The 27,850-nt window shown below is 39.4% G+C and overlaps 2 protein-coding genes across 5 annotated transcripts; one reads left to right on the top strand and one right to left on the bottom strand.

The window, feature by feature from the left end:
* Nucleotides 1-1,496: 1,496 nt before the first annotated feature.
* On the bottom strand, nt 1,497-16,199 carry PBLD (phenazine biosynthesis like protein domain containing; the record flags this gene model as incomplete). The annotated part of the gene is made up of 9 exons (XM_082002431.1): nt 1,497-1,609; nt 5,986-6,048; nt 7,877-8,055; nt 9,086-9,174; nt 9,701-9,730; nt 9,890-9,999; nt 10,549-10,647; nt 14,149-14,248; nt 16,116-16,199. 9 exons carry the CDS (start codon nt 16,197-16,199, stop codon nt 1,497-1,499), a joined length of 867 nt encoding a protein of 288 aa, XP_081858557.1.
* A 1,808-nt stretch (nt 16,200-18,007) lies between these two features.
* Nucleotides 18,008-23,830, top strand: HNRNPH3 (heterogeneous nuclear ribonucleoprotein H3). 4 transcript variants are annotated; one of them, XM_082002144.1, is made up of 9 exons: nt 18,008-18,558; nt 19,088-19,226; nt 19,780-19,922; nt 20,376-20,462; nt 20,810-20,928; nt 22,570-22,705; nt 22,974-23,054; nt 23,140-23,226; nt 23,535-23,830. In XM_082002144.1, the coding sequence occupies exons 1-9, from the start codon at nt 18,441-18,443 to the stop codon at nt 23,609-23,611; spliced, it is 987 nt and encodes a 328-aa protein (XP_081858270.1). In that variant the 5' UTR covers nt 18,008-18,440; the 3' UTR covers nt 23,612-23,830. The 4 variants fall into 4 exon arrangements, with proteins under 4 accessions (XP_081858270.1, XP_081858269.1, XP_081858268.1 ...); XM_082002143.1 differs by having other exon boundaries at nt 19,780-19,949; XM_082002142.1 differs by having other exon boundaries at nt 19,780-19,967.
* Nucleotides 23,831-27,850: the final 4,020 nt, after the last annotated feature.

Raw genomic sequence — 27,850 nt, 5'->3', positions numbered from 1 at the left:
GGAAGTAATAAATGCAGCAAAACAAGCTTGCAATCTTGCTCCTCAAGAAGATCCAGGTCACTGGCCAAGAAAGAGATCAGTTTGCTTTGCGAGAAGGCAAGGTCGAAGTGCTGCTAAATATGCCATTGCAACATTGCTGTTAAGCTGCCTCCATAGCCATGTCTTGCATGTGATGATGAGTCCATGTTTATAAACTATAATTCAGGTCCATGAACTTGAGCAAGAGTGAATAGGGAAGAACAACATGCATTTCCATTTGGTGATTCCTTTTGCTTGCCACCTACCTCTTTGAGATTTGTAGTGCATTTAAATCATATTTGCAGTAGGTTCTATGTAGCGGCAGAAGCTAGAAACTTCTATTTCAAATGAATCATAGGATTCTCACACGGTTACCTGCCTCCAGCTACTAAGGATTAAGATGTAAGATACAAGTTATGATAAAATTCAAAATAACTGGAAATAGGGGAGCTTGGCCCAACTAAGACCCTCATCATTTCTAAAGGGATGACATCCAGCTGTTCCCACAATATGAAAATGCCTTTCAGTTCAAAATACTTCATCCTGAAATTTTGAAGGGAAAAAAAAAAAAACACAAAAAACACTAAAGCAAAGCTTGGGACAAAAGTGATTTGAAAGGGAAAACAGAGTTTTAGCTAGAGTAACTGAAACAGTTCAATATTCCTAATAAATCCAGAGAAAGAAGAGAACACTAAAGGAAAAAGTGACAAAATCTGAAGCAGTACGTTTCACAAAGAAAATTACAGAAGATTATTTTAATTTAGGAGCAAATTTTCAGTCTTTGAAAAGTACATTATATTGCTGTAACCGATAAAGTTTTCTTTCAGATTTTAGCCAGTTTTATGTGCATCACTATGTCATTCTCCTAAATCTTTCTGCTAAAACTTTAATTAAAAATATTGCCTAAGCAGCAGTACTACAAGCCACTGCAAATCTTTGAAAAATACTGTTCATAAAAGGGAATGATAAAGCACATTTCTAAGCCATTTATATTTTTTCATATTTTATTTCAAGTAAATTAATGAGCCTATAAGCATCATTTCAATATACGGCAGAAAAAAAGATTTTTTTTTTAAAAGGACTGTAGTTGGATTTCATGGAGAATGACTGAATATGGAAAAAGTTTGATTATTTTATCAATGAGAAAAGTTTAGAGTTCAATCCAGGAAGCAGGAATGGCTTTTAACATGGAATTTGGAAATAAACCGAAGAATCACTTAAAACCAGAAAAACAAGATAGCTGTCCTTGGACAGTTTCTGAGGTCAGCGTACAGATGAAGTGGCAAGATGAAAGTGAAGAAAACAATAGTAAGGGTCTTGTAGATGAAAAGTGAGCATTTTCAAGCAATTTTTTTAAATGAACAGTAAGTAATCAAAGACTTTTGAGGACAGTGGTGATTCACTGTCTAGAGCTAAGATATTATCAGAATATTAATAGTTTTAAGCTGTGGGAGATTAAAGTGTTATTGTCAATTTCTTCAGAAATTCAGGTTTCCTTTTAATACAATAGCAATTTGCCCCGCAATGTCAACTCGTCCATCATTACGCAGTGAAATCTTCAACTCTCCTCCACGGCGGGAACATTGAAAAGCTAAATGGAAACAAGAATCCACAGTTAAACTAGTATCTATCATAAAGTATTTAAAAATCCACAAAAACTTCAAGGAAATGAGGCTTCCCTCTCCAGAAAGCAAGCAGCACCAGGGCAAGCAATGCACCAGGGCAACCCTGGATGAATTGTCTTTAAAGATGAAGATTAGCTGAGGGTGTATCTCAGATTAGAACTTGTCTACTGAGTCTGACAAAAATGCTAGTTAATACAAGCAGTGAAGGATAGCTTGCTGTGATGCAGCCAACCAAGTTTCCTTTGTATATCTAAAGAAGTCTTGGATTCTCCCATTCATGGAGTAAACAGTTTCTGTAGGTAAGAAGGAAGAAAACAGAGTATTATCTGCATGGGAATGAAGAACCACTTTAGCAGTATTGAGCATCTGAAGTAGGTACTAGGTTCAAAGAATGTGTTTGGCTAATAGGTAGATGAAACTCAAGCAACTAGTGGAAAAAGTCCACAAAGAAACATAGATGTTGCTTCAGCTGTCACAAACTGAGACCAAATTCTTACGTAGACAGGAACAGATATTTATTTATACAATCCTGAATATTTCATTTAATATAGTTGGATAAAGTTTAAGTAGAAACAGCCTTCCACTTGTAAATAATGACAAAACTAAACTTTTGCCTAAACTTTTCAGTCATAAACAGGTCGGACAATAATGTTCACTTAGCATGTTGAGTCTGTAGACTTGTTTCAGTAGTCCAGTTTTAGCTGCACAACTACTTGATCAGAAAATGGTCTGGTTTCAGATGGCATTTAGCAAAGGTTTGAGTTTCATAGAGTGTTGTTTTTGTAAAAGGCTGTAAATGGATGATGAGGCATTCATGTTCAGTCTCCTTACTCAATGATACAAAAGTTGTTCAAAGCCAAAGAGCATGTTTTTCCTTACAAATCCACAATTTGTAAATTGGGTAGAGACAGTATTCAGATCACAACAGAGCATAGGATCTCTAACAGATGGCATATATACTGTACGCTTTAAAACAATTTCTCAGCCACAGCTGACAAGAAAGCTCTTCCTTATAATGGGGTATTAGATTCTCAGAGAAAGCAAACACTCCAAAGCAGTGGACACAGGAGCTATAGAGACTTATATTGATACTATTTGTTTTTTTCTATGTATTCAACTACTGGTTATTGGTTTTAAGTTGTCAGAATAACACCTATGTATGGAGTAATGCCTTCAATTGTAATTTTTCAAGCTCTTAAAGATCCAAACCATGCTAAAATTGACCAGTTATTATTGCCAAGTGTAGACGTACAGCTAAACTCTCCCACTCTCTCATGATAGCAGATGTAAATAAAAGAGCTTAATTTATTTCAAATCTTCAGAGGTTGGTTGGGGTTTGGGTTTTTTCTTTCTTTAAATGTGGAACCAGTGCTCTCAGTTTCATGGCAGGATTACTGAGAATGTTTTGACACTGGTCCATTTTATTTTATTTTTAAAGAAACCTCCAAAGTAGAAGAAAAAGATCCAACAAACACAGAAGGAAATTTTACCCAAGCTTATATGAAAATAATACTTGATCTTTTCTTTCTCTCACACAGAAGCATTGATACTTCAACTATGTCTGAAAGTAAACAGAGCTGCATGGAACATTTCAATAACTAGAGGATTTCATTTAATAGCAATGCCTCCAGAGACATCCAAGCATCTCTGATGTGCACTCACCTTTTGGATCAAGAAGTTGTTGCATGTCCATTCCGTGTCTGTATTTACTAGGAATACCTCATACCACATATACATTTTATGTATGTGTTGCATAAAAACAAATACGTACATTCTGATCTGTAGAAATAATATATAAACAGCTGAATTCACAGTGCCCTGAATTCCTCTGTAATTAACCTCAGACAGAGGAAAGTTTAAGAATAGGTACAAGGACTGTGAGATTGAGCATGCTGAAATAACAGAATCATAGAATCACGCACTCCTGCATTCACAAGGAGCCTTGTACTAATATTATCCTGTTGTTTGGAGGAGCTTCTTACCAGCCTTGATGTATCCAAATCACCATTCCTTACAAACTTTGAGTAATGGATTTTCTTCATGACATCATCATAATGACATCAACTCAGGAACAAATGCCACTTTTCTAAAAATATCTATTCTTAGAAATCACTATTATTTTAGTCGACTTTCTAAACCCTATGAAAAGACTGATGAAAGAAGCACTTGTTCCTTAAGTTAAGATCTCAAAGACTTTTTTAATTCTAAGAAAGGTACACAAATCTTGTGATAGATGGAGGGAAACACCTATCCTTTGTCAGAAATGTTACACTTATGTGTAAATCTGATGCGGTCCATCTATATCTTGAGATTACCAGGGAAAGATCAAAGCTGCAGTTATAACTCTGCAAAACTCTTCACTTCATGAGAATTCAAATTAGCAAAAACTTAAATACATGTACATTTACTCTACCTGAATAAAGCAACTTCTTCACACAAAAAAAAGTGAAAAGACTGAAAAGTTAGAAGATGAAACAAATCCTGGCAAGATTTGTGAAAGTATGATCTTGTTATCAAAGTAAGGTTTGGTTTTTGGTTGGTCCATGTGTGTCCCCGAAAAAAAACACCCTCAGATGCTATAAACCTGTTCTGTACTGGGAAGTGATCAGAGAAGTTAAAGGCAGTTACAAGAACCAAAATTTCCCCACAAATTAATACAGTTGTCTGAAGTAAACAGGCACAGAAAGATTCCTCTAGCTTCACCTGAGATTAAAAATTGTCCTGGATAAAGTCCCTTCACAATAATTTGGGAAATCCTCTACTTCAATGGTTACATTGAATTCCTTATGCACGTTTATAAGTGTTATCTTAGAAATGTGAAAACTATGTAAAGGGCTGGATACGGAGACAGTTGCTAAACATGGCATTCATTAGCAATCATGAAAGTCTATACCTCTGATATGAGAGATTATAATTTTTTTAATATTGCAGAGACTCTGCAAATGAAAAAAAGGCAAGAACTGATACTGAAGTCCAATTTAACACTCAGCTTAAATTAATGGATATGTACGTTCTTTCTTGAAACCATATAAAGTATTTCACCTTGTAAAAAGACTGGAAAATTCTCTTTGTAGTTGATGGGGGTGGTTATATTGTTTGACAATTTGGTCTGATGAAAGTAGGAAGAGAACCCAAACACAGGATATTATGTCCAATACTTCAGCAGATATGCAGCTGACCTCCTCCTAGACATCGTAATACCCAGCGAGATCTGACAATAGATTTAATGTTCCTCATTTTTATATTATTTCATAGCTGATCTATTTTGGAACTAAGAGATCTTTCATTTTATGGAAGAAAAATCTTCCTACATTCTTGCAATAAAAGGTATCAGATATTACAGAATCTACCGCAAAGGTTTCTAAAAAGTCAAAAAAATGCTTATTTGTTAATCTTTGGTGATACGGAATCTTCTCGATTCCCAGCCACCTTTTCCAAGTAATCTCATTAGTCATAGAATTCAGCCTAGTACTCCCTGATATCCCTCAGTCACGTGCGTGTAAGGAAAAGTTATTTCTCATAAACACTGTAGAGACCACATGTTGATCTGATGTCAACTGAACCTGTTCTCTTTAAATCTGTTTTGTATCATTTCTACCACAAAAGAAGTTTGAGGACATATATGCATGAAATATGAAAAAAAAAAACAAAAAGAAGAAAAAAAAAATATCTTGTGGGAAGATAAGACTTTTTTTTATGCTAAAGACATTAGAGAAGCTGATTACAGCATCAATTGCCTTTGCTGCTTGAGATAGTTTTGCTAAAAGAGGAAATGGTACAATACATACAAAATACAGGAAAATGCAAAACAGCTACGAAGTATAATCTAAAAATGCAGACAGAATTCCTGTCTGTTTGATTACTTAGAAAAGAAGCATCTACAGATGGCATGGAAGAGTTTTAAATTCCACATTAACATCCAAAAATGCCAAAATCTTCTGAGAAACAGCCAGTCCATAAGGATGAATTACCAAAGACAGTTTCTCTTCTTCAGAAAATGTCAGGATTTTTTCCCCCAACATTATGGATTCTGAAGAATCTTCAGAGAAGTCATGAGAACCAAAATCCAAAAGTTGAAATGAAAAACTAAGTGCAGAGAGTTACAATGCAGAAACTGAGACCTCAAACTCCCTACAGGCATGATGTGTCATGTTGATGAGTAGGAAAGAAAGCATTTCTTAAAGATCACCTCACATACAAAATATAATACTCTATTCATATTGATAAAATGGATAGGGAGTTATTGGTACAGTTTGGATTGTAGTAGTAATATAACTTTTTCTTTTTTAATAAGTAGCTTTTACATAAACAGGTAGCTTTGCAAGAAAACAGTTTCTCTTACCGAGCATTTCCTTCTTCCCCAGCTGCTCTGACCAGTAGCTGCTTAAAACAGCATGGGCAGATCCTTAAAAGAAATTGGAAAACAAAGTACAGAATTAAATTACAATCAGTACTTTATAGGGCAAGCACATTCAAAACGTAAATGCCATAAATACATAAGTGCCACATGTGTCTCTAGAGCAAAAACACCAAAGAGTTTGCACAGCAGATGGAACTTAAGGCTTTAACTTTTTATTTATTTACAAGAAAGCAGTATTACTTCCTCATCCTCTGGTTTCAATGGAAATTTTGCCTAGGTCAGGGCTTCATGATTAGCCACAATTGATAGGAATAACAAATAGTACAGATTAAAATACTCGAGCCAAAATATGCATTTTTTCACCAAAAAGTAAAGTTTCCTAATAACAGAATCTCAAAATACTAAATTCAAAATATTATTCATCTAAACATGATGTTATTCAACAAAGCATGAACAGCTACCCATCAAAAATCTGAACAGGCTTTTGGTTCTTTTTTAAGAATAGGAACAGGTGCACAGAAGTCATTGTGTAAAACAAAAGCATTTCCTCTCCTAATAGTTTTCACAACAAAACCTCAGGGTTTTTTTCCAGTGTTGAATGCTGGTAAGTATCAGGTATACTCAAGTTGATCTTTAAAGGTCTCTCACCACAGCTTCTGAAAACTAAGACCAATTTCTTGTTTGCTGACCAGCAGATGGCTTAAAAACTTAGGATGATTTCTCAGATTTATAGCTAGAAATGCTGCTTCAGCCTACATTAGCAGCTAGGGGCAAAGACACTCTGCTGGAAACCCTACTGTGAAGTAACTTATAATGATCAGGGCCATGATAATGATAAGAACACCGGGACATGTAACATTATTAAGAAATCATTGCAAAAAGAAATATAATACAAAGCCGTAACACTGTTAAAAGTATACTTCAGCAATACAATAAAAAGATTTATTTCTATAAAAGAAAGGACACTTAAAGATGGAAGACAAGCAACAGTGAGCTATAACAAGCCTAGAAAATTCTCAGATTCAGGAAACTTTTAGGTTTTTGTACATATCAATACCAGTCTTCCCAGAAATCCTAAGGAATGAGCTCTGGGATTAGACATGTCTACCAGGCTATACTCGGCTTTATCAGGAAAGCGGAACTGAAAGCTTAAAATAAAAATAACTGAAATACATGGCTTATATTCCTTAGTGAACCTTTCTTTCTGCTAGGAGTGCTGAATAACTAGCATTATTCCAACAAAGAAAGTTTTCTCTCTATTTAGCAAAACATTTAATGAGCATTTTTGACCAAATTCTCAGCTGACTAATAATTAACCTGTGATTAACTGGTACCTAAGCAAATAACATTATTCTGCAGCAATCATTATCGCACCTACTGAGTGGAACATCAAAGGAACAGGCCGAGAACTAGCCTTCCTGCCCCTCAATATACAACTAGCTGAGTTCATATTATTCATAGGCCTGAGAATATCCACAAGAAGTGTCAAGAAACTAGAGGACATCCCAGATGAAGTGCAAAAAAACCACATAGAGCACCAACAGAAGCGGGTATGAACTTCTACCTCTCATTCAATACTCATTCAATATCTAACTAGTTTCTTGCTTTTCTCTAATTGGAATACTTCAGAGAAAAGATCTGAAAAACGACACAGGAATATCTGGCCTGATGACAGCAAGAAGCTGATTTTTTCTGAATGAGTTGGCATCAGTCATGAAAGTTTTCAGTTTAATGAGTGCACTCCTCCTGTCCATATAAAACAGTAATTTAGACGAAAGACTCCGAAGTACGAAACCAGATCCATGAAGTTTAATAAGACCCTTTTAATTGAACTGAAACAAGAGTAAGAGCCACTTATCACACAAACACATACCTGTAACAGGGTCTTCCAGAAGTCCATACCAAGGTGCAAAATATCTGGAGTAAAAATCATGGCCTTTATGTTTTCCACTGGAATTTCCCTTAAGGGTGAGTATGAGTCCTTTCACTTTTCCCGTCTTTTCAGCTGACAAAAAGCGTTGTGCACTCACTTGCAGTTCCTCCAACACAGACCTTGAATACAATTATAGAATGCTAATAGTCCATATTCTTCATTTTACATTAATTTAAGTGTTGAAAAGAAAAGAAACAGAAAACTACAAAATCATCTTCTCCACAATCCCAAAAGAGCCATGGTAAAATGTTAGAGGAGACAAGATTCCTAGCAGTGTCCTCCCAATGTCATTTGACAGAAGACTACCCTGAATATAATACACTCTGAGTGAGCAGAGAAAAAAGTTCAAGCCATGCATTTCCTGTTTATTCCTGAAAACAGAGCATCCTGGTATATTAGCCACAAAAAATACTACCTACACACTTTTCTTTGAACATTTTAATCATTGAAAAAATACTTCCTCACTACATAATATAAAGAGTAAGCACTCCACCTCCTTTCAGAGCAAACAACTAGCACCATTCAGATCTTCACACGATTCTAAAGCACACTACAACAATCTCAAGCCTGTGAAGCTGCAGATACCTCCCTACAAAATAAAGTCTGAAAGAGTAAAAATAACAAGTACACAGCTGGGACTATTTCTATCTCCTCACTAGCCCAGCCTTTAAATATAAGTTAGGCCAAACTTCAAGTGAAAATAGTAGTAATTTGGCCTGATTAAAGAATCTGTGTTTTGGCAATGTATATCCAAATCATACTTGATGTAACAATGAAATTCAGTTCTCTGAGATTAAAAAATGTTTTTAAATAATTTGAATAGGAATTTCCTCTACAAAGCTACTTATGATGCTGTTAAGTATGTGTAAGCAGATTACAGTCAAAGGAGAATACAACTCTATGGCATTCTGTCAATGTGTCCTGTCTCACGAAGCGGACCTCTATAGCTACGTAACTGTTACTTCTTCATTTGAGAAGAAAGACTCACAATTTCCTGCTAGATTACTGGAATTTTTTAAAAATTTTTTACTCGGATGAGGAAATCACACCATCATTAAAACTGTTTCCTACACCTCCTTTTTTTTGGAGATAGATTTCAGATTGATTTTATTCATCTTTGCAGGTTCAATAAAAAAAAGTATAAGACACCTTTCATAAGCATCACTGAGGCGGACTAAGAGTTTCTTTGTGTCCGGAGAATAACGGAGATCTTGAACAATCATGTCACCAATGGCTGCCTGGTGGAAAAGGTAAAGGAGGCAAAGAAAAACATCATAATTTGAATACGAAATATTATTTCCTTAACATTGTTGTCCAATAAATTCCCTGCTATAACAAGGTTTATGCAAGGTCTTTCATGCAGACCTCAAGTACATGCAAGCAAGAAAAGTAAACGCACTAAGTGCATGAATGGATATAGCTAAGTGCTAAGAGATCTGTATATGTCAACTTGGAAAGAAAGTCAGGGACCTAAAAGAGGGCAAGGACACTAGATTGCCCTTACATGCATACAATAGGCTGAAAATGCCACTGAAATAAATACTGACCCTCCAGTCAATGGTAGTGGGAGACAAAAGTTCAACTGCACTATTTTGGAGAATTCCGTTTCCTGAGCTGCATGAGTCTGACCTTTAAAGTTTAGTGTTTCAAGTTCAGAAATACATCAAGCAATGCCACGTTGCCACTTTTCAGGCATTTTAGTATATAAAAATAAGTATAGCTATTATAAATGTGCTTCTAGGACCACATAGAAATTCTTTTTACCTTTATTAACTCTTCTACTTCCTGAAGTACCTGAAGGAAAAAAAACACCACAAAACCATGCAGTAAAAACCAGAACATATATATGTATGTATCCGTCCAATTATAGCTAGACAGATATACTTACATACACATGCAAACATAAACACATACTTGCCTTGAAAGCCTTTAATGAATAAAATTTTTACTGACCTGTGGGTAGGTTAAGTAAAGCGGTAAGTCCAGGACAACATGATCTTCCACTTGTCTGGCTTTTAATTCCCCACTCAGTGTCACAAATGTGAGAACTGAATTTGTGTTTTCTAGAGACAGAACATTGCAACATTATCAAACATAGGAGTTTGAATCTAAATTATTATAGCTCTTAGAGTAGCACAGTATATTCAGAAAAAGTTAAGTTATGCAGCTAAAATACAATAACTACAGTAAACCTGTATTCCGAGACAAAATTCCCAACTAATTCAATAAATAATCTGCTGAGGCTAATAAATACAGCAGTTGCCAGTGAATCTTTCATGCACCTTCCTAGAATGAACGGGAGTTTCCTTTTAATAGAAAGGGCAATATCCCCTATTCATCAAATTCTACTGCACCTCTCTCAGCTGACATTTGCATATTTAGCGCTTCTCTTAAACCAAGAGTAATAGTAGGGCCTCAGAATCCAGGTGTAGGCATCACACTACAACCTTACAATTATAGAGCAGTTGTAAAAGACAATACCTAAGGTATCTCCGTATGTGTTCTCTAAATGTTCTGAACATTTAATTGCGTTTGTTGTAGAAAACAGAGATCTTCTCAATTAGAAGTAAATTTTCTAAAAAGTCATAGTAATAAACAGCTTGTAAACATACTTTGTATGTGAAACAACACAGCAGCTGCTGCAAGTGTAGCATGACCACAGAGAGGAACTTCATTGGCTGGGGTGAACCACCTGAGTCCAAAGCAGGAACCTTGAAAATAAAGTTTATTTAGTGTTATTAAGGAGAAGTCTATTTCTTCAATTTATCTCAAAACTTCATACAGTTAGACATTTCAGTTAATCAAAAATGCATTTTATAATCAGTCTTGGTCTTAAACTCACTTTTAGGAACCTGTTCTGTACCGATTTTTGAATAGCTGTTGCTTTTGAGTCAGGTCAACAGGAGTCTACTACTAATAGAGGAAAGCTACTTTGTTACAAGAGCAAAGGGGCTGCAGAGCAGAAATGCCTGCCAGCCTGGGAACAAAAAGCACCCCGAAGAAGCGCAGTTGGCACCTCTGAAGTGCTGCAGTGTAGCCAGAAACAGGACCCATACTGAGATACCATCGATAAGCACAAAACCAACAAACTGTAACAGCAACTTATCACCTGAAAAGCTGAAAAATAGTCTAGAAAGAGGGGGAAACATCCTGAGAAAGTAAGAATCGGTAACTGCCACTGGTTGTTCTAACTGAAAGAACAGGAATACAGGCTGGAAAAATAAAAATTGGTCTGAAAGAATAGAAAACATCACCACCTATTGGCTGTTCCAGGTAAAAAACAGAAATTAACAGCATCTATTGGCTTCTTGAAGTGGTGGTGTCCTATGTTCTCTTATGTCTCTATGACACAAAAATCACTTATTTTTTACCCAAAATGGAGCTTCTCTCTCCAAGAGTTTTCTGTGCTGCATATATTTTTCCCTTTGCTAAAGAGGTCTGCACAAACTTTCTATGAGATCATGGACCCTTGCTGGGGACACATGACTGACTCCAAACTCCATGACACAGATCATCTCTGAAGTGAGACTGTTATTTTATTCTGGGGGCTCTGGCATCTTTCTGGGCTTGGTTTTGTCTGTCCTCCCACTTCTGGGACAGTTGGGCCCCCTTCTGCCATCCGTTTGTCCTCCCTCCTGGAATCTATTTAATGTGCTTGGTACCATAAATATATACATGTAAGTAATCCATCATAAGTATATCTACTGTTATATTATTGCTAAGTTTGATTACTGACTAGCGATAAGTTTGTAATGTTTATATATATACTTCTTGCTGCTATTATTGATTTCTGCTATACTGTTGATCACTGATAATAATTTATAATAGCTTAAGAGAGATATATTCACTTTATTAATCATAGGTATACTTGCTAGTGGCAATTTTTGTGGTATTTCTGGTAATCTATAATAAAGTAGATAATTTAGAAGATAAAGCCTCCATGTCCTTGTGTATTATGGAATCCTATGAAGTCACGGTTGCGATCTCTATACACCTGCAGGCTGGGTTACCCTTTAGGGGTTAAAGATACTTTTGTTGGTATAATGGAAGCTGTATCAGAGCCATGTCAGTTATGAATTATTTTGCTTAAACCACCAGTGAAGTCTGGTAAAAGCCTCTAACGTAGACTAACCTTTCATTTCACTAGAAATCATATTTCTATTTGTTGTTTAAAAAAATTGGAACTCAAGTGCACTATACTTGGTTTCCTGTAGCTTTTCCAGTGTTCTTGCACCATGGCATTTAAGATCATGCTTATGAAAATCTATTTCAAGTGAATAATTACCACATAAAGACAACTAAAAGGTACAAAAGAAATAAATTACATTTAAAAAAACCCTCAAGCAAGTCTTTTCATTGCCCCCATGAAAAATTAGTGCACTAAAGTCAGAGTCCCCTATCTAATGAAAACAAATAGAATCCCAACAAAACCTAGTGGATGAAACTAATGGACATGGCAGAGAAGTGCTCCAAGACGAGGCAGACACAGAGCCCAGCTGTGCTCCTGCCCTGTGGTGTTAATGCACTTCCCCAAGCGGAAATTGTGGCTGAGAGCAGGAGGAAATGGAGACAGCTGTGACCAACTGGAGACAGACAAGTTCTGTGACCCAGAACACCTGCCTGGATGCTTGAGATATACAGCTATACTCAGACTGAGAAAACATTTTGTACTCTTATAAATTAATGTATCCCTGAAATAATGTAGATTTTTTTAAATTAAAATTAAATTATAGGCACTGGTCAAAAACTCATACTCCTGCAAAAACACACTCTCTGTCCAGAAGCCCTCACTATACCAATTAATGTTCCAGAAGCAGATGATAGTCTCATAAATGTTCCAGAAGCAGATGATAGTCTCACAAATGATATTTCTATGTCCCTGGTCTCCTCTCACTCCCACCATCCCTCAATACACACATTCTCAGGTGTAGTTCAGTGAATAAATTCCTTGGAAAAAAATCGTGCACCTCTTCAGCAGCTGTAGGGGTCTGATGTCACAAACTCTACTCCCATTAATACCAAAAGCACTTTAATGAGAAAGGAGCTGGCATTTTATATGCTATTGGATATGGATGACTTTAAAATAAATAAACATATTAAACATATTGGCAAGGTGTTAACATGAAAAGTGAGAAGAATGATCACTTTTTGATTCAAGCAATTGGCCTAAGCCTAAGACAAATTCCAATTTGTTAACAATAAGAGTAAGCGATAATAGTTTTACGTTACGAAAATCCTCTTTAGAGACTGTACAAAACCCCACTCCCTGAACAAACAAACAAATGATAAAGAACAATTTCTCTGCATACTGTTCTAGGGCCTCTTTCAGACAGCAAATAACCCCAAAGCTCTCTTTACGTCTCTCCGCTACTATGTTGTATCAAAGCGAGGGCATGCCAACACGATAACTTGACCTGGAATCTATCAGCAGTCTAGTGGGGTTCCAGCCCAACTGCAAAGCGAGCAGATTCAGCAAACCAATTCAGCTGAAAACTAATCCACAAAGCAATTTTGACCAGACTCTGTATTTGATATATTCTAATTTGTCTAGTGTCTCTCCATTTCCTCTCCTGACATATATACACGCCCTACAAAAGAACACCAGGGAAGTCCCTCTACTCAAACCAATCAAATGAGCAGCCTAATGTGTTTGATTTGGGTAACTTCAGATTTCCCAGTTTTGTTGGAAATCTGTATTTTCCAGCATTGGCTCCACAGGCAGCTTATGAAGTTTTGTTACAAACTAAAATAATAGCTCACAGTTACCCCAGTGATGACTTCCTAAACAGCCAAGCCAGATTCTACTCACTTTGCAGTCCTGTGCATACAGAATAAGTACATTCCATTTCTGTTCTCCTGCTTGTATGGTAAGAACTTATCTCAGGAGATTATTAGTAGTAAGGTCTCTGCACAGCATTTTTGGGAGACTTTCTATATACAACTTGCTTATTTAGTAAAAGGCACTAAAACAAATGTTCTAATTTATTAATAATAGGTGTTTGCATATTGTAAAATGAATTTGATATAGAGCACAAATACTTAAAAGAATCCATGTGCAAAAGGCTCATTATTATTATCTTAAGTAAGATATATCACAACTCCAAGATTTTGCTTTGGTTGTCTTACAAATGAGCACCGCTCCTTATAAATGCACCCACAGTGTCTTCCTATTCCCTTGTAAGAGATTTTGGTGGGTGAAGAGAACCACTCACTTTTGATAAAGTCATCTCCAGGGTGCAGTTTTCTGATGAAAGCAGTTTCTGAAAGGTTCATTTCTGTTGCGATTTTTTGGTGCAAATCTTCATCCAAGGTCTAATGATGAAGAAACAAATCCAATTAAAAGCAGGCCAAAAAAGGCAGCATCAAATTTTCTGTCAAATAAATACAGGCATTTCATTTCCTATTATAATAAAACATAGATTCATTTTTAGTTCAACATACTTTCTGAGGGTAAGTATAAAATGCATAAAATGAGATAACTAGTTCAAATCATGGTGATACATAGGCATTTTCTCATGTCTGTCCTGTTAGTTTACAAATTCTTGGAATACATGGAAAATAAAATCACCAAAAAACTAAACTCAGCCTGTCCATGAACATGAATATTTTGTTAAAGTCATGATTAAAGTGGCACTGAGAAGTTATTATTAACATAGGCTAAAAATAACTACAACTCTCTTTTTATAACTCTGAAAAATCCATGCCAGCAAGCGGTATGTAGTAATGTCTAAGGCAATGGCCAAGATGGCTGATTGGTGCTTACAGCTGTACCCTTGAGTACCACTCTTTGAGCAATGGGAACAATATGCCAAGTCAGTAGAAGCTGAGACGAGGAAAACCGAAAAACAAAAATGTTGGACCTCACTACATTCTGCTTTAACTGCCTGCAGATTTAAACTAGTGAACATTGATCCCAGGATATACGAGCTGTAGTGATTGTACAAAATTTGACTTGACCCTTGTTCCATTGTTCTGTCCTCACAATTACGCTGACAGGTTTGAGAATTTAATCTTCAAAAATATTGAAACACAAATTAAACCACGTACTGAGTGGACAGGTTCAACCTTGGGCAGATAAAAATTTGCTCTGCTAACTTATTTCCCCTAATAACTTTAATCCTTTTCAGCCAATGATCCCATACTACAGACATGAAACAATTACTGATGTGTATCATAGACCTGTATTTGCAGAGCAAATTCTATACAACGAAACAACATTCTAACTTTTTACAGTAACAAGCATCTCTCCTCAGGAAAATAGTCCTGATTGTCAATTAGACACTTAAAAAGATACTAAACCAGAACAAAGACCAACCAAAATGTTATTAAAAATAATAGAACTTTATTGAAATACTGCCATCCTGTGGCACTTCTGAAGCACAGAAAGGGCTTCTTTTGCTATTCTTGCATTAATTACTCTCGGTGGTTTTTGTAAAACATCTGCTGAGACTCGGAAGGGAACAGAGAACAGAAATATTGCTGCTAACTGCACCATACTTTCCTGGAGCTTAGAATAAAATTATGAACTAGAATCTCAGCTTTAACTTTGACACTAAAGCCTCTAGCCCCAGGTACTGTGGAAAAAACGTTAAAATCTCAAGACTCCAAAGGATGACTACTGTTAATTGCACTACAGCTACCATGCAACTTTGAAGTGATAAAAACTGGCTGCTTAAACTTGGCTAAAGCTGAACCTGACACAGTAACGGTGAAAAACTCAGATCCAGGTCTATAGTCCCCCTCTTTCCTTCCACAGAAAAATCTAAAGTGGCGAGGTGGAAGAAAAAAAAAGGAGAGAGAAAGGGGAGCAAAAAAAAACCCCACAAAAACTAAAACCCACACTTTAACACTTCTTTCAAAAACTACTGAGTACTGATTTCATGTTACTGCACCTCCTTTCAGAGATTTCATTCTAAATCCATTTGCTTATATTCCTTTAAAAAAATAATTTTGTTAAAAACATAAAAAAATACAAAGTATGTCTTGTATGAAATCGTTCTGATGAAAGAGTACCCCTGTGCTAATTTCTCTATATTCTGCAGCGACAGCAAACTACGCTTGCAGGCAGAACTCCCGAGTAAAGGAAGCAAAGTTTAATGCAGTGCTGAGTGCTCAGGCCAAGTACAGAATGGCAAATACCACTGCAGTGCCTCATAAAATAGTTCTTTTTTAAACTTACATTTTCAAGCAGACAAACTGCCGCAGGATTTCCAGAAAATGGCCGGTTTGTAAAGGCATCAACCGTAAAAATGGGAATTTGCATGGTCGTTTGCGCCTATTTCGTCTCAAGCTGTTTTCTGCACTTGCTAACCTATTTTCTCACCACATGATATCAGAACTCTAAGTTAATGTTTCCCTAACGGCAGAGGAGCCAGCGGGACCCTGTCCCGTCATTTCCGAGCACGTACATGGACTCCAGCCTCCTTCCACACCAGCGCTGGGCACCGATTGTTTCCAGTTCTTTAAAACAACCTGCCTCTTGCATCGCTTGCTACTAGCTCCAGCACGCTCTAACGGGCCCTTCCACCACAGCGCCCGGCCCAGCCTGTCCCACCGTGAAGCATTTGCGAAGGCAGGAGCTGTGCGAGGCTCCCCCTGGGTCCAGCCTGCCGCGGGTTTACCACAGCCGCAAAGCCGAGGAGACGCCGGGAGCCGCTGCGTGCGCCCATTAGCGGACAACCTTTTCTATCCTCCCTCCCAAGCCAGGGAAGCCGAACACCCTCAGTGACACACACTCGAGGGCACGACCGGCCGCCGCCTGTGTGAGGCGACGTCTATGTGAGGCGATTCCCGGGCAACCGTTACAGGCACGCGCCGCCGCCCTGCAGCCGCTGAATGCGCTCGCGCAACCCGCCCCCGGCCGCGCGCCCCCACAGCTCGGAGCATCGCTTGGCGCCAAGCGAACACAGGGCCCGCGTGACCGCACACCTAAGGCGCATGCGCCCCGGCGCCCCTCAGCCGGAGTCGTGAAAGGAATAGGCGGGAACTCCCCCGTTCGCCCTGTCGCGCAGGCGCCGTCGCCTCTTCTCCCTGGAGGCGCGCATGTGCCCGGTGCCGCCCAGCCAGGGCTGAGGAGCGCGGCGCGGGTATCGCGATACTTGCGCTGCCGGGACGCCATCCTGTCCATCTTCGTTGCGTAGGTTTCCAGCCTGCCGGCCGGTTGGAAGCGAGGAGGAGCTTCCTTCCCGGCAGAAGCTCCTGTCGGGGCACGTCGAGGGGTGTGCGAGGGTCTTCTGGTGAGTGGAGAGGAAGGACGGGCTGAGCGAGCCTCAGCTGGGCTCGCCCGGGGTGTCTGCAGGCAGGGTGGCGATAGCAGCGGGATCTCGGGCCCTGAGGCGGGCGGGCCTTGCCGCCCTTCGGCGCGGTATCGGGGCCGGCGCCCGCCTGCGGGAGCCGCGGGCAGCGGCGCTGCCGGAGGAGGGCGGGGGGGAGGGGGCGGCGCGGCGCCTCTCCGCGGAGCCTCGTTCCCGAGCGCCGCCGCCATTTTGAGTGGTGGAGCCGAGGGCGGCGACGGCCCCAAGAGAGCGGCGTGCGGCGGCGGCGAGGGGCTCTCGGGGGACCTGAGGTTGCGCGGGAGGAGGCCAGGCAGCTCCTCCGAAGCGGAGAGGTGGCCGTGGGGCGCGGTGGGGAGCTGGGCGGGAGCGGGGGGCAGCCCTGCGGAGGCGCGGTAAATGGCGCCGGGGAGCGGGCGGCGGGTGAGGGCCGCGATTTCGGCGGTAGTCGGCGAGGCGGGGGCGGCGGCCGCTCCACGCCTGAGGAGGGCGTCCTCGTTGTTGGGGCTCGGCGGCCGCACGGCCCATTGTGGGGCGCTCCCGGTACCCCCACACACACCCCGACTGAGGGCGGCGCGGCTCCGACTTCCCCGCCGTGGTTTCGGTGCGCGGCGCCCGCCTTGCTGCCCGGGCGGTGCCGACCCCGCAGCCGCTGCCCCTCAAGGTGATCCTGCCGTTCCCCCTCTGCTCCCGGGCCCTTGTAATTAGAGGTAACGCATCGCCGGTGTTTCCGGAAGGAAAAAAACCCCAAACAAAAAACAACGGGGAGGGTGGCCCGTGGCGCTTTGTTTGCAGACAAAGGAAGGCCTTGTGTTTCCACGCGGGAACCGTTGCGTGGTTCCTACCCCTTTTTCAATTGTCATGCTTAAAAAAAATCCAAAATAACGACAACAACAACAAAAAGCACAAAACCTTATAGGATGGATGATTCAATGCACTTTGAGTAAATAATGAGCTTCGTGCGCTTTGCCTACACATGTTCTGCCCTCTCTACACTCTGTGTTCCCTATTGGAGTTTGGGGTGGTTTTGGGTATGTACATGCCGTGGACATGATGAAGTACCATTTTAAATACATTATATAACAGAAATAAAGCAGATTACCTATAATATTAGTGATCTGCAGAGAAACTACCAGATCTCTTTTGAGGGGAGGGACTTAGCATATATGGAATCTCAAAAGATTCCACCACCCCCCTTTTTTTTTTTTTTTAGGATTTGATTTCAATCAAAGATGGACTGGAGTGGAAAACACAATGGGCCAAATGATACGACTAATGATGGAACAGTGGTACGACTTCGAGGCCTGCCATTTGGTTGCAGCAAAGAAGAGATTGTTCAGTTTTTCCAAGGTACCTCTAGTATAGTCAAAGTATAGTGACTGAATTTTCTTGCATCTTTTGCACAATGTTCTGCATTTTTTAATTTGTAATAGCTATTAATGGGGTGGATGGGAGGGATTGTGTTAAATTAGATTATCTTAAGTTAAGAATTATGCCCTGTAAATGAAGTACAAATAACCGTAGATGTAGTAAAACACAGTATGTATCTAATTCTGTCGAGGTGGTAAAAATTATGCATATTGGGGTAACCTGAATGTTAGCATTTGGATCAGTTAAATTGATTGATTGGTAGTTATATCTTCTTCATGTAACTTAGGTGGTTGTATTTTTGCATAGTTAAACAGAAAAGAAGTATGGCTAAATCCATAAATGTTTAATGAAAGATCATTGGCTTGTATTGTTGGGTGATGGGGGAAACAAGGTGGTTTTCTTTTTCGTTGTTGTTGTTTAGATATGCTTTAAGTATTTGCTACAGATGGGAATGTTTCAGCCTTTAACACTGTTCCCCTTGATGGGGTTATTTGTCCTTGGGTTAAAGGGTTGGAAATCGTGCCAAATGGGATAACATTGACGCTGGACTACCAGGGGAGAAGCACAGGGGAGGCCTTCGTGCAGTTTGCTTCAAAGGAGATAGCAGAAAATGCTCTGGGGAAACACAAGGAAAGAATAGGGCACAGGTGGGGATGGAGAGTTTGGGATGGTGTTAAATCTTTATTTTTGGGGGTTGTGGGTCAGTAATGCTTTTGGGGGGGTTGGGGACCATTATATGGAACTGGCTGTTTTTAAGAATTTTTATAACTGATCCTAAGTTAACTTGGGAAATACAGTAGCTTTGGTGGGTGGGGGAGACAGTATTGCTCTGGGTAGTTTGCTAAACTCAGAAAATTGTTTCAATAGTTCTTGTGTAGGGTAATTTGTGATAAATGCTACTATGGCTAGACATTGTTTTTCAACAGTATGCCTCTCATACTGGAAAGACATGTTTTATGCTTAATTTGTACAGCTAGAATTTTCACATAGTAATTTTTGCCACTGTAAAGTGTTTTGGTTTTTTTTTATATACACTTAAGATTCTTACGGTTTTGAGGAGAAACTTAAGTTGTATGGTATCTCTAGTCACTTCTGTTGGATTGTACGTTTAGTTATAGAAAACGTAGCGTGGCCTTTTATAATATTCCGACAGCTTATGCGTGTATTCTTATTGGTCCTTTGAAAATCCTCTTTTATTAGATATATTGAAATCTTCAAGAGTAGTAAGAGCGAAATCAGAGGATTCTGTGACATGCCAAGAAGAATGATGGGACAACAACGACCTGGACCATATGATAGACCATTAGGAGGAAGAGGGGGTTATTATGGAGCTGGGCGTGGAAGTATGTATGACAGAATGCGTCGAGGAGGTGGTGGATATGACGGTGGTATGTTTATCTAATGACCGGAGGTTCTGTTGTCAGTTTCATGTTTCTGACATCTTTGTCAAGAAATAAAGAAATGGCAGTAGCTGCAGTACCCCTTAGGTTTGACACGCTTCTCAAAAAATTTTCACTTGTAATGTATCAAAAAATGTGGTTTAGCACTTAAGATTAATGGAAATAGTAAGGAAAGGATATTTTCAGCAGATTTTGATCTCTCACTTGCATGTTTCAGTCTTACTATATAAAAGGAAATCTACATTTGCACTCTGTTCAGAAATCCAGGTTGAACAGCCTGTAGAGGCTGTTTGCAAACTTCTGGGTGCCCAAAGACTGAAAAATTGACTCTTGTGCATTGCTTTGTGAGTTTTAAGTAATGATGTAATTGTTCCTTTCTCTCTCTCGATTGCACAGGATATGGTGGCTTTGATGATTATGGTGGCTATAATAACTATGGCTATGGAAATGATGGCTATGATGACAGAATGAGGGATGGGAGAGGTAAAAATAATTTTTTTTTAATAGTTTGTTTTAAAATGTTTTTATATCACATGAGTTGTAAGATGTAGTTTTATTTCCAAGATGGAAATACTGCTTTGTTCATGAGATTATTTTGTAAAGAAAGAAGGTTGTTTAAAAAAAGAGGGGAATTGGGGAATGTTAGGAAAAGGTAAATACATTGCTTAGGATGTCTTCCAGTGAAGTGTTTTGAGTTGATACAGGGGAAGTGTAAATACCTTACATTCAGTGGTATAAAGTCAGTGCTTTCAGAGAAACAGTAGTAATTGCTTTTCTGGCTTTTCATGGTGGTCTTACAGGCCTGTGCTTTGGTTTGGGTTTTTTAATAGGTATGGGAGGACATGGCTATGGTGGAGCTGGAGATGCAGGGTCAGGTTTCCATGGTGGCGGTCATTTTGTTCACATGAGAGGACTGCCTTTTCGAGCCACAGAAAACGATATTGCTAATGTAAGTACAATGGGGAAAAGGGCTTTCTAATGACAAGAGTTTGCATGTTCTTGTGTTTCCTGTTCCAAACTTGGTTAAAGTTCTCAAACAAGTGATGGATAGCTCTAATACGTCTGCTAACTAAAGTCATGTCCCTTTATGTTGAGTTTTCCAAAGCTTAGTAGTAAATGAGCTTTTATAAAGGTAATGTCTGAGGTAAGGTTGCTGAAGAAGTCAGCCAAACCATATCTAAATTAATCCCCATACTCTTCTGTGTTTTCATTTCCGTAAAAGGTGTATTGGAGAGAGAACGGTTGTTGCAATCAGTATCCTCACTTTAAGGCTTTCAGAAGTTTAACGGAGTTCTGTGGAAGAGTGATAGCAGATGTGAAACTTTGTAGTTTGTATGTTGATCTGAGACTTGTTTTAGGAGGGGCAGAGTGGGAAAACTGTCGTCAGCTCTGTTCAATCAGAGGAGAACTTATTCTATGACTTATAAGAAGGCTTTGGGAATACATTCTTGTGTCAGTATAGATGTGGTGTTTGTAGGGGGAAAAAGTTTTCCTGGGATGTAAGGCCTGGTTTAAACATAGCCTCTCCAGGGGGCTCCATCTTTATTAGTAATACCTATGTAATATATCACAGAATCATTAATGTTGGAAAAGATCTTTAAGATCATCAAGTCCAACCATCAGCCCAGCACCACCGCGCCCACTAAACCATGTCCTGAAGTGCCACATCTACATGATTTTTTTTTTTAACACCTCCAGTGATGGTGACTCCACCACCCCCCTGGGCAGCCTGTTCCAATGTTTGACCACTCAGTAAAGAAGTTTTTCCTAATCTCCAGTCTAAACCTCCCCTGGTGCAACTTGAGGCTGTTGCCTCTTGTCCTATCGCTGGTTACTTGGGAGAAGAGACCAACACCCACCTCACCGCAACCCCCTTTCAGGTGGTTGTAGAGAGCGATACTCTGCAGACATAAAATAAGCTTGTGCTTATTTTCTTTTTTTTTTTTTAATTGAGCTATGTTTTCTTCTATCAGTTTGATTTGTTTTCTTTAGTCGAAAGACTCTGTGAAAACAAGGGCCAGACTTCAGGCTTTGATTTCAGAGTGTGTTATTGCAAGTTGATGAGTAGTACTTCGGTAGTATACTGAGGGTTTGTTTGCACATACAGTTTGGTAAAAAGGCTGTTGGTCAGAAATACCACTGTATCTCTCTCAGTTCTGTAGCAAGGAAGACAGTCATCTTTCTTTGAATTCCTTAAGTTTGTCCCTGCTTTGAGAAATGTATTTGGCTCTGCTTCTTCAAAAACGAAGTAATTGGTTTTCCTCTTCCGGGATGGCATCCTATTAGAACTTGTGTGCCTAAAGTGATGCGTGTGGGCAAGAATTTTTGTTTGTATCTTTGTTTTTAAAGAGAGCTCTGGAGCTGGAGCTTTTCAAGTTTTGTAATAATAATAGATTGTTAAGTGTAGGTCGGTCTAGTATTGAAGGTCTGCTATCACTAACTAATACTTTGGAAATCAGTCATTATATTTATGTGGTAGGATGAGAAGAAATTAATGCAGTGCTCCACTAACCCTTGGGATAAAAAAAAAAAAAAAGTACCTGGCTTGAATTCTGCATTAATGTGACTTTATTGTTGTTTCTATTCCTAGTTCTTCTCACCGTTGAATCCTATAAGAGTTCACATTGACATTGGGGCAGATGGAAGAGCCACAGGAGAGGCAGATGTGGAATTTGTAACACATGAGGATGCGGTAGCTGCCATGTCCAAGGATAAAAATCACATGCGTGAGTGTCATGTTTACCTGAAGCTTCCATTGACCAGGCTTTAGCAGGGTTTATAAGGGTAAACTGGATCTAAGGGCTTAAACGGCACTTAAGCTGCTGTGCAGTAAAAATATACAAATCCTAAGACTTTTTGTCATTTATCACATTTCAAACTTGCTTTTTGTGGGCTTGGAACTGCTACTTGTGAGGTGGGGTTTTCTGGCTTTGTGTCTCTGTGCTTCTGGTTTCTGAAACAAAAGACCAAGTAAGGCTTTTTTGTTTCTTACAGAGCATCGATATATCGAACTATTCCTGAATTCAACTGCTGGAGGTGGTTCTGGAATGGGAGGCTATGGCAGAGACGGAATGGGTACGCAGCAATTCCAGACTTAGCTGACGTTTTGCCAAGTCTAATGAGTTCCCAGCTTGTAATGATGACGCTTTCTGCTTTTCAGATCAAGGTTACGGCTCTGTTGGTAGAATGGGAATGGGTAGCAATTACAGTGGTGGATACGGAACTCCCGATGGCTTGGGCGGATACAGTAAGTAAAAGTTCTCTTTTAAGTATATTTGTGAAAACGTTGCTATGTCTGTCTTCTGCCGGACGATCGGGAAGGGTAGTGGGCTTAGTGTGCTGGGAGAAAGGGAAGGAGGGTAGTGGTTTGATTTAAACTGTAACTTACCTGGGGTTTTATGCATCTTGCTACTGCAGCAAATGCTTGTTTAGAAAAATAGTGCTGATGTACTGTTTTAATATAAGTTGTCATCTTCAACCAACTGTTCTGTATTACCCATCCATTTTTTCTTTTTTTAAGGTATGTATGCGTGACCTTGTGTCAATTGTTTGCAGGTCGTGGCAGTGGAAATAGTGGAGGATACTATGGGCAAGGCAGTATGGGTGGAGGAGGATGGCGTGGAATGTATTGAAGGATAGCCTTGCTTCTACAAAACATCCTGGAAGAAACAGTCTCTGGTCTACTAGACTTTCTTACAAAATTTAATTTCTTTTGTATTTTAAGAACTTTATAATGACTGAAGGAATGTGTTTTCACAATATTATTTGGTAAGCAACAGATTGTGATGGGAAAATCTGTTTTCTGTAGGTTTTATTTGTTGCATACTCTGACTTTAAATAAATTTTTATATTCAAACCACTGATGTTGATACTTTTTATACTAGTTACTCCTAAGGATGTATTACATATTCAAGACCACAGTTGGTTTAAGATGTTGTACTATGGTTCAATAAAGGTGGTTGTACTGTAACTCCTACCAACACTGATTCAGTTCTATGTAATCTTGGTGTAGTGAATGAGTTTGAAAAAATCGCTTGTTTAAGGGGAAAAAGGTAGATGAATAGACTAGTTTATTTGGTAACAATCTTTCCTAAACCCTTTTGATAAGTTGTATGTCATAATTTCTCAATGCAGCGTAAAGCTGTGGAGGCTAAAAGTACTTCTTTGTTCTACCACAGTCTGCCATTGTCTTCAAATGCACAATCGAGCAGTGCCCAAGGCTTGTGCCTCCACAAAACCCAACGACAGCGTTTAGTTCCATGCTTTGCTGTAGAACTCTAAGATACATTGCATTTCACACATGTTAACTTGCAGAGCAAACTAGAACACTAGCACGGCTTTTAGCTAACATGAAATAGGTCAAGTACTAGTTAAGCTGAAGCTATCTACTTAGTATTTTTTCATAAACATTGCTCTTGGGAAGAGTGGGGGATTTAGAAGCAAGTTAAGACTTTTTTTTCTGTCATGAAATTACTGTATTTAAACATGGTTCAGCTTCTTTTTTTGCTGCACAGAGCTGATTTGTCTGTATTTGTTCAAAACTTGACAAGCTCTTCTATGGATGAGCTCACTAGATACACAGTCTCTCTAAAATAACTCTAAGCCCAATACTTGTTAAATAACACACAACCCAAAGACAGTGATAAAACTTCTTGTGCATTTGTGACATGTAAGATAATGTAAGAAAGAAGCTATTGTTTGAAGACAGCATACCTGATGTGTAATGAAAAAAAGGTTATTTATTCTTCTGAGCCAATGTGATCTCCCAAATTAAATGCTTTGTCCTGAATGCCTCCCTTAAAATGTCAAATGTGATCTTGGGTATTGAAAGTCTGTCACCTGTTTTGCTAGTACTGTGTTATATATGTAATAAATGTCTTATTGTGGGAGAGAGGAGAATGGAGTTTGTTTCACTAGAGAGCGTGTTCTTGTGTCACGGTGACTGGAAGTAAGAGCTGAAAGGGTAATGGCAGAGGAAGCTGTACAAATACTGGGATATTTTTGGCTAGGAAGGGGAGGGAGATCTCTGCACCAGGGGTCTTAAGAGCATGGAGTTAAAAACCAGTGGGTCCTTGGTCTGTTGCCAAAAAAGCTTAGGTGTTTCATGAAACTAAGAGGGCAGACATCAGGACAAACATTAATCTAGTTGCAGGAAAAAATACCTTATAGTGAGGTAATGGACATGTACACTTCATGGAAACGTGTTGTTTTCAGTCAGCATAGCAGAGAGCTGTAAAATCTCGTCAGCTCTGTAGCCTTGCCTCGCTCAGGCATACTTTGCATCCCATTTTATGAGAAGGAATGCTAACCCCTGTTTAAGACTTACCTTTTGAGAGCAGGTTGGGAGCTCTGCTTTGAGCCACTTTGTATAACCAAGCAATGTGCAAAAAGCACGCTGAATCAAGAGTCTTTGACAAATGAAATTCCACTGTCCTGGACAGTGAATCCCTTCGGATGGTCCTATCCCTTCCACAGCGATGCTTCACCTGTAAACAAGAGCAGCACGCAGCGTTGAACCTTTCGAGTCACTTAAGCAGGGTTTAAATTGCAGAGGAATTTTTTTGAGAAGAAAACCTATGAAAAAAAGATTGCTCAGTCAGCGAGGACGTTTTAGAGGTGATCGCTGTACACAAAGTTGCACTTCAGCGTTCACGATGAAGAGTACGAGGCATTGAAGTGCTGCTTTGCTTGCTGAGACAGGCAGAAGCGAGCAGTGGTGTGCTGAATGCTGGGGACCACTGGGGTTTCCCTTTGCTTTCAGAGAAGCAGGTGCAAGGATGGTAAGTGAACCACCTGTGCAAGAGCCCTGTGCAGGGAGGAGGAGGAGCAGCAGCAGCAGCATGTTTTTCTGTGTACATGCAAATGGCCCCAGTTCCTGAAGGCAGAAGTCGTTTCCCAAGAAGGTTGCAAACTGGGCTGCTTTGATACTGCGCGAGCAGGAAAAGATTGCAGTTAAGTAATAGAAATTTATTGCATGTTACAGAAATGCACTATATACTGATTTTAAAAGATTGCCTATTTCAAAGTTAATTTTGTTTAGCTGCATAATTTTTGAAAAGTTACTTATTAAAGCAGTAGGTATTAGCATCATCTATATCCTAGATCAAACCCTGCTGCCTCCGTAACTTCCCCACATAAAGCCCACCGGAAAACACTCTCTGAATACTTTCAGGAGGCACGGGAGCAGCACTTGGTTTGGTACGTCATTAGCAGGGTAGCTCCCCGCTCCCCACCACATGCAAAGACTTTCTAAGCAATCTGAAAAAATCATAATAAAATACTCAAAATACTCTGAATTACAAATTTAAATAAAGTGACATTATTCCCACAGCGAAGTTGCGGATCAATTAAATTTATTATTTTTTTTTCCAAAAGCTATTTACAGATTTACAAGTATTTGTTTCATATTCTACAAAAAGTTACATCGGGTAATTTTAAAAACATTTTTCTTTACAAAAGCTACATAAGCAACTACATGGAGGTGTTAAAAAGAACAGCTGTATTGGCTTCTAGAGTATTAACTAAATACCTACCCTCAAAAGACAAAGCTAAGCTGAACACAGTGCAAGAACAATTAAAAGACCTGTTACAAAGCCTCCCTTCTCCTGTTAGTAAGAATATTCCAAGCCCACGGCTGAAGAAATTACCGGGCTGATAATTCTGCCGACGGCTCGTCAGCACTAACCACAGCGTAGAGATTCCACGGCTGGACCCCATCACACGAGCGGCTAAAGGGAAGAGGGCAGATTGGTTCTAGGGCACTGCCGTGGCAGAGAGGACAATATATCAAAGGATGTATTTGTCTATGGGAAGAATAAGGATTTACATTGCATCAGAAGTTCCCATCAGTGCTAAAAGTGGTCAGGCCTAGACGTACTCAAAAGCGCTCTGGGAAAAAAAAAAATGAAGTTTAGGAAAAAACCTGAAAGTTTGAGAAAGATGATGAGAAAATAAGGAAGAACTTTCCTGTCCAACACAGAAAGGACGCGGTCCCCAGTATTTAATCCTAGTCTGTCCTGGTGGCAGGTTCACTCTGCTTCTAGAGCTGTACAGTGACTGCATGTACAAGCTTGAAAGCATGACTTACGGGAAAACAATGCAAAGAGATTTGTTGAAGGTTACAGACAATCTAAGGCAAAAATGTGATGGACATCCCTCTCTCAATGGAAACACGGATATGTCAAATTAATAGTTAATTTAAAAAAAATAATTCAGCAAAATGCACCTTCCTTCATCCAGTGCCTAGAGGCACTGTTTGTTACCTGACAGAATCTCCCCTTGCACCCGTGACTATGAAGAATAGAGATGTCAGTGCAATATTCTCGGATGTATCAAATCTTGGTAATTGAGAGGAAGTAAACAAATACAGTATTTGGCACTAACTTATCAAAACACTGCATGAATTGCATTACTTTTTTAAAATACAATTTAAAACTAGCTTAAATTTAAAACTACGTCACAACCGCGTATCAGGCACATTCTGCAGCAGAAATAGGTTGGACTTGTTGCAGACTAGCCCGTAAAAGCAGGTAAGTGTATCATCTTGCTCAAGATCATCGTAATGACTAAGATACTCATCAAATACACGTTAACACCGAGTCGCCTCTATAAACCGCCCTGCTTCCTCCAAAAGAGCTTCTGAGCCATCTGTTAGACTAACATTGTCATCTGTATTTGTAACGTGCATTTTCTGTCTTTGGGTCCCATTTTCTCTATTTGTTTCATGAGGAAGCAGACCATGGTACCTTGAAAATGCGACTCTAGGCTGCTTACCTGAAATTCTGGAAATAGTGCTGTACATTCTTTAGTTGTTTGTTTGTTTTACAGGATTAGCTAAATACCAAAAGGAAATAAATACCTTGTAAAATAAT

The sequence above is a fragment of the Phaethon aethereus genome, assembly GCF_964289735.1.
Source record: "Phaethon aethereus genome assembly, chromosome: 7".
NCBI lineage: Eukaryota > Metazoa > Chordata > Aves > Phaethontiformes > Phaethontidae > Phaethon > Phaethon aethereus.
Note: the sequence above shows the minus strand (reverse complement) of the source record. Positions and strands in the feature narration are given on the sequence as shown.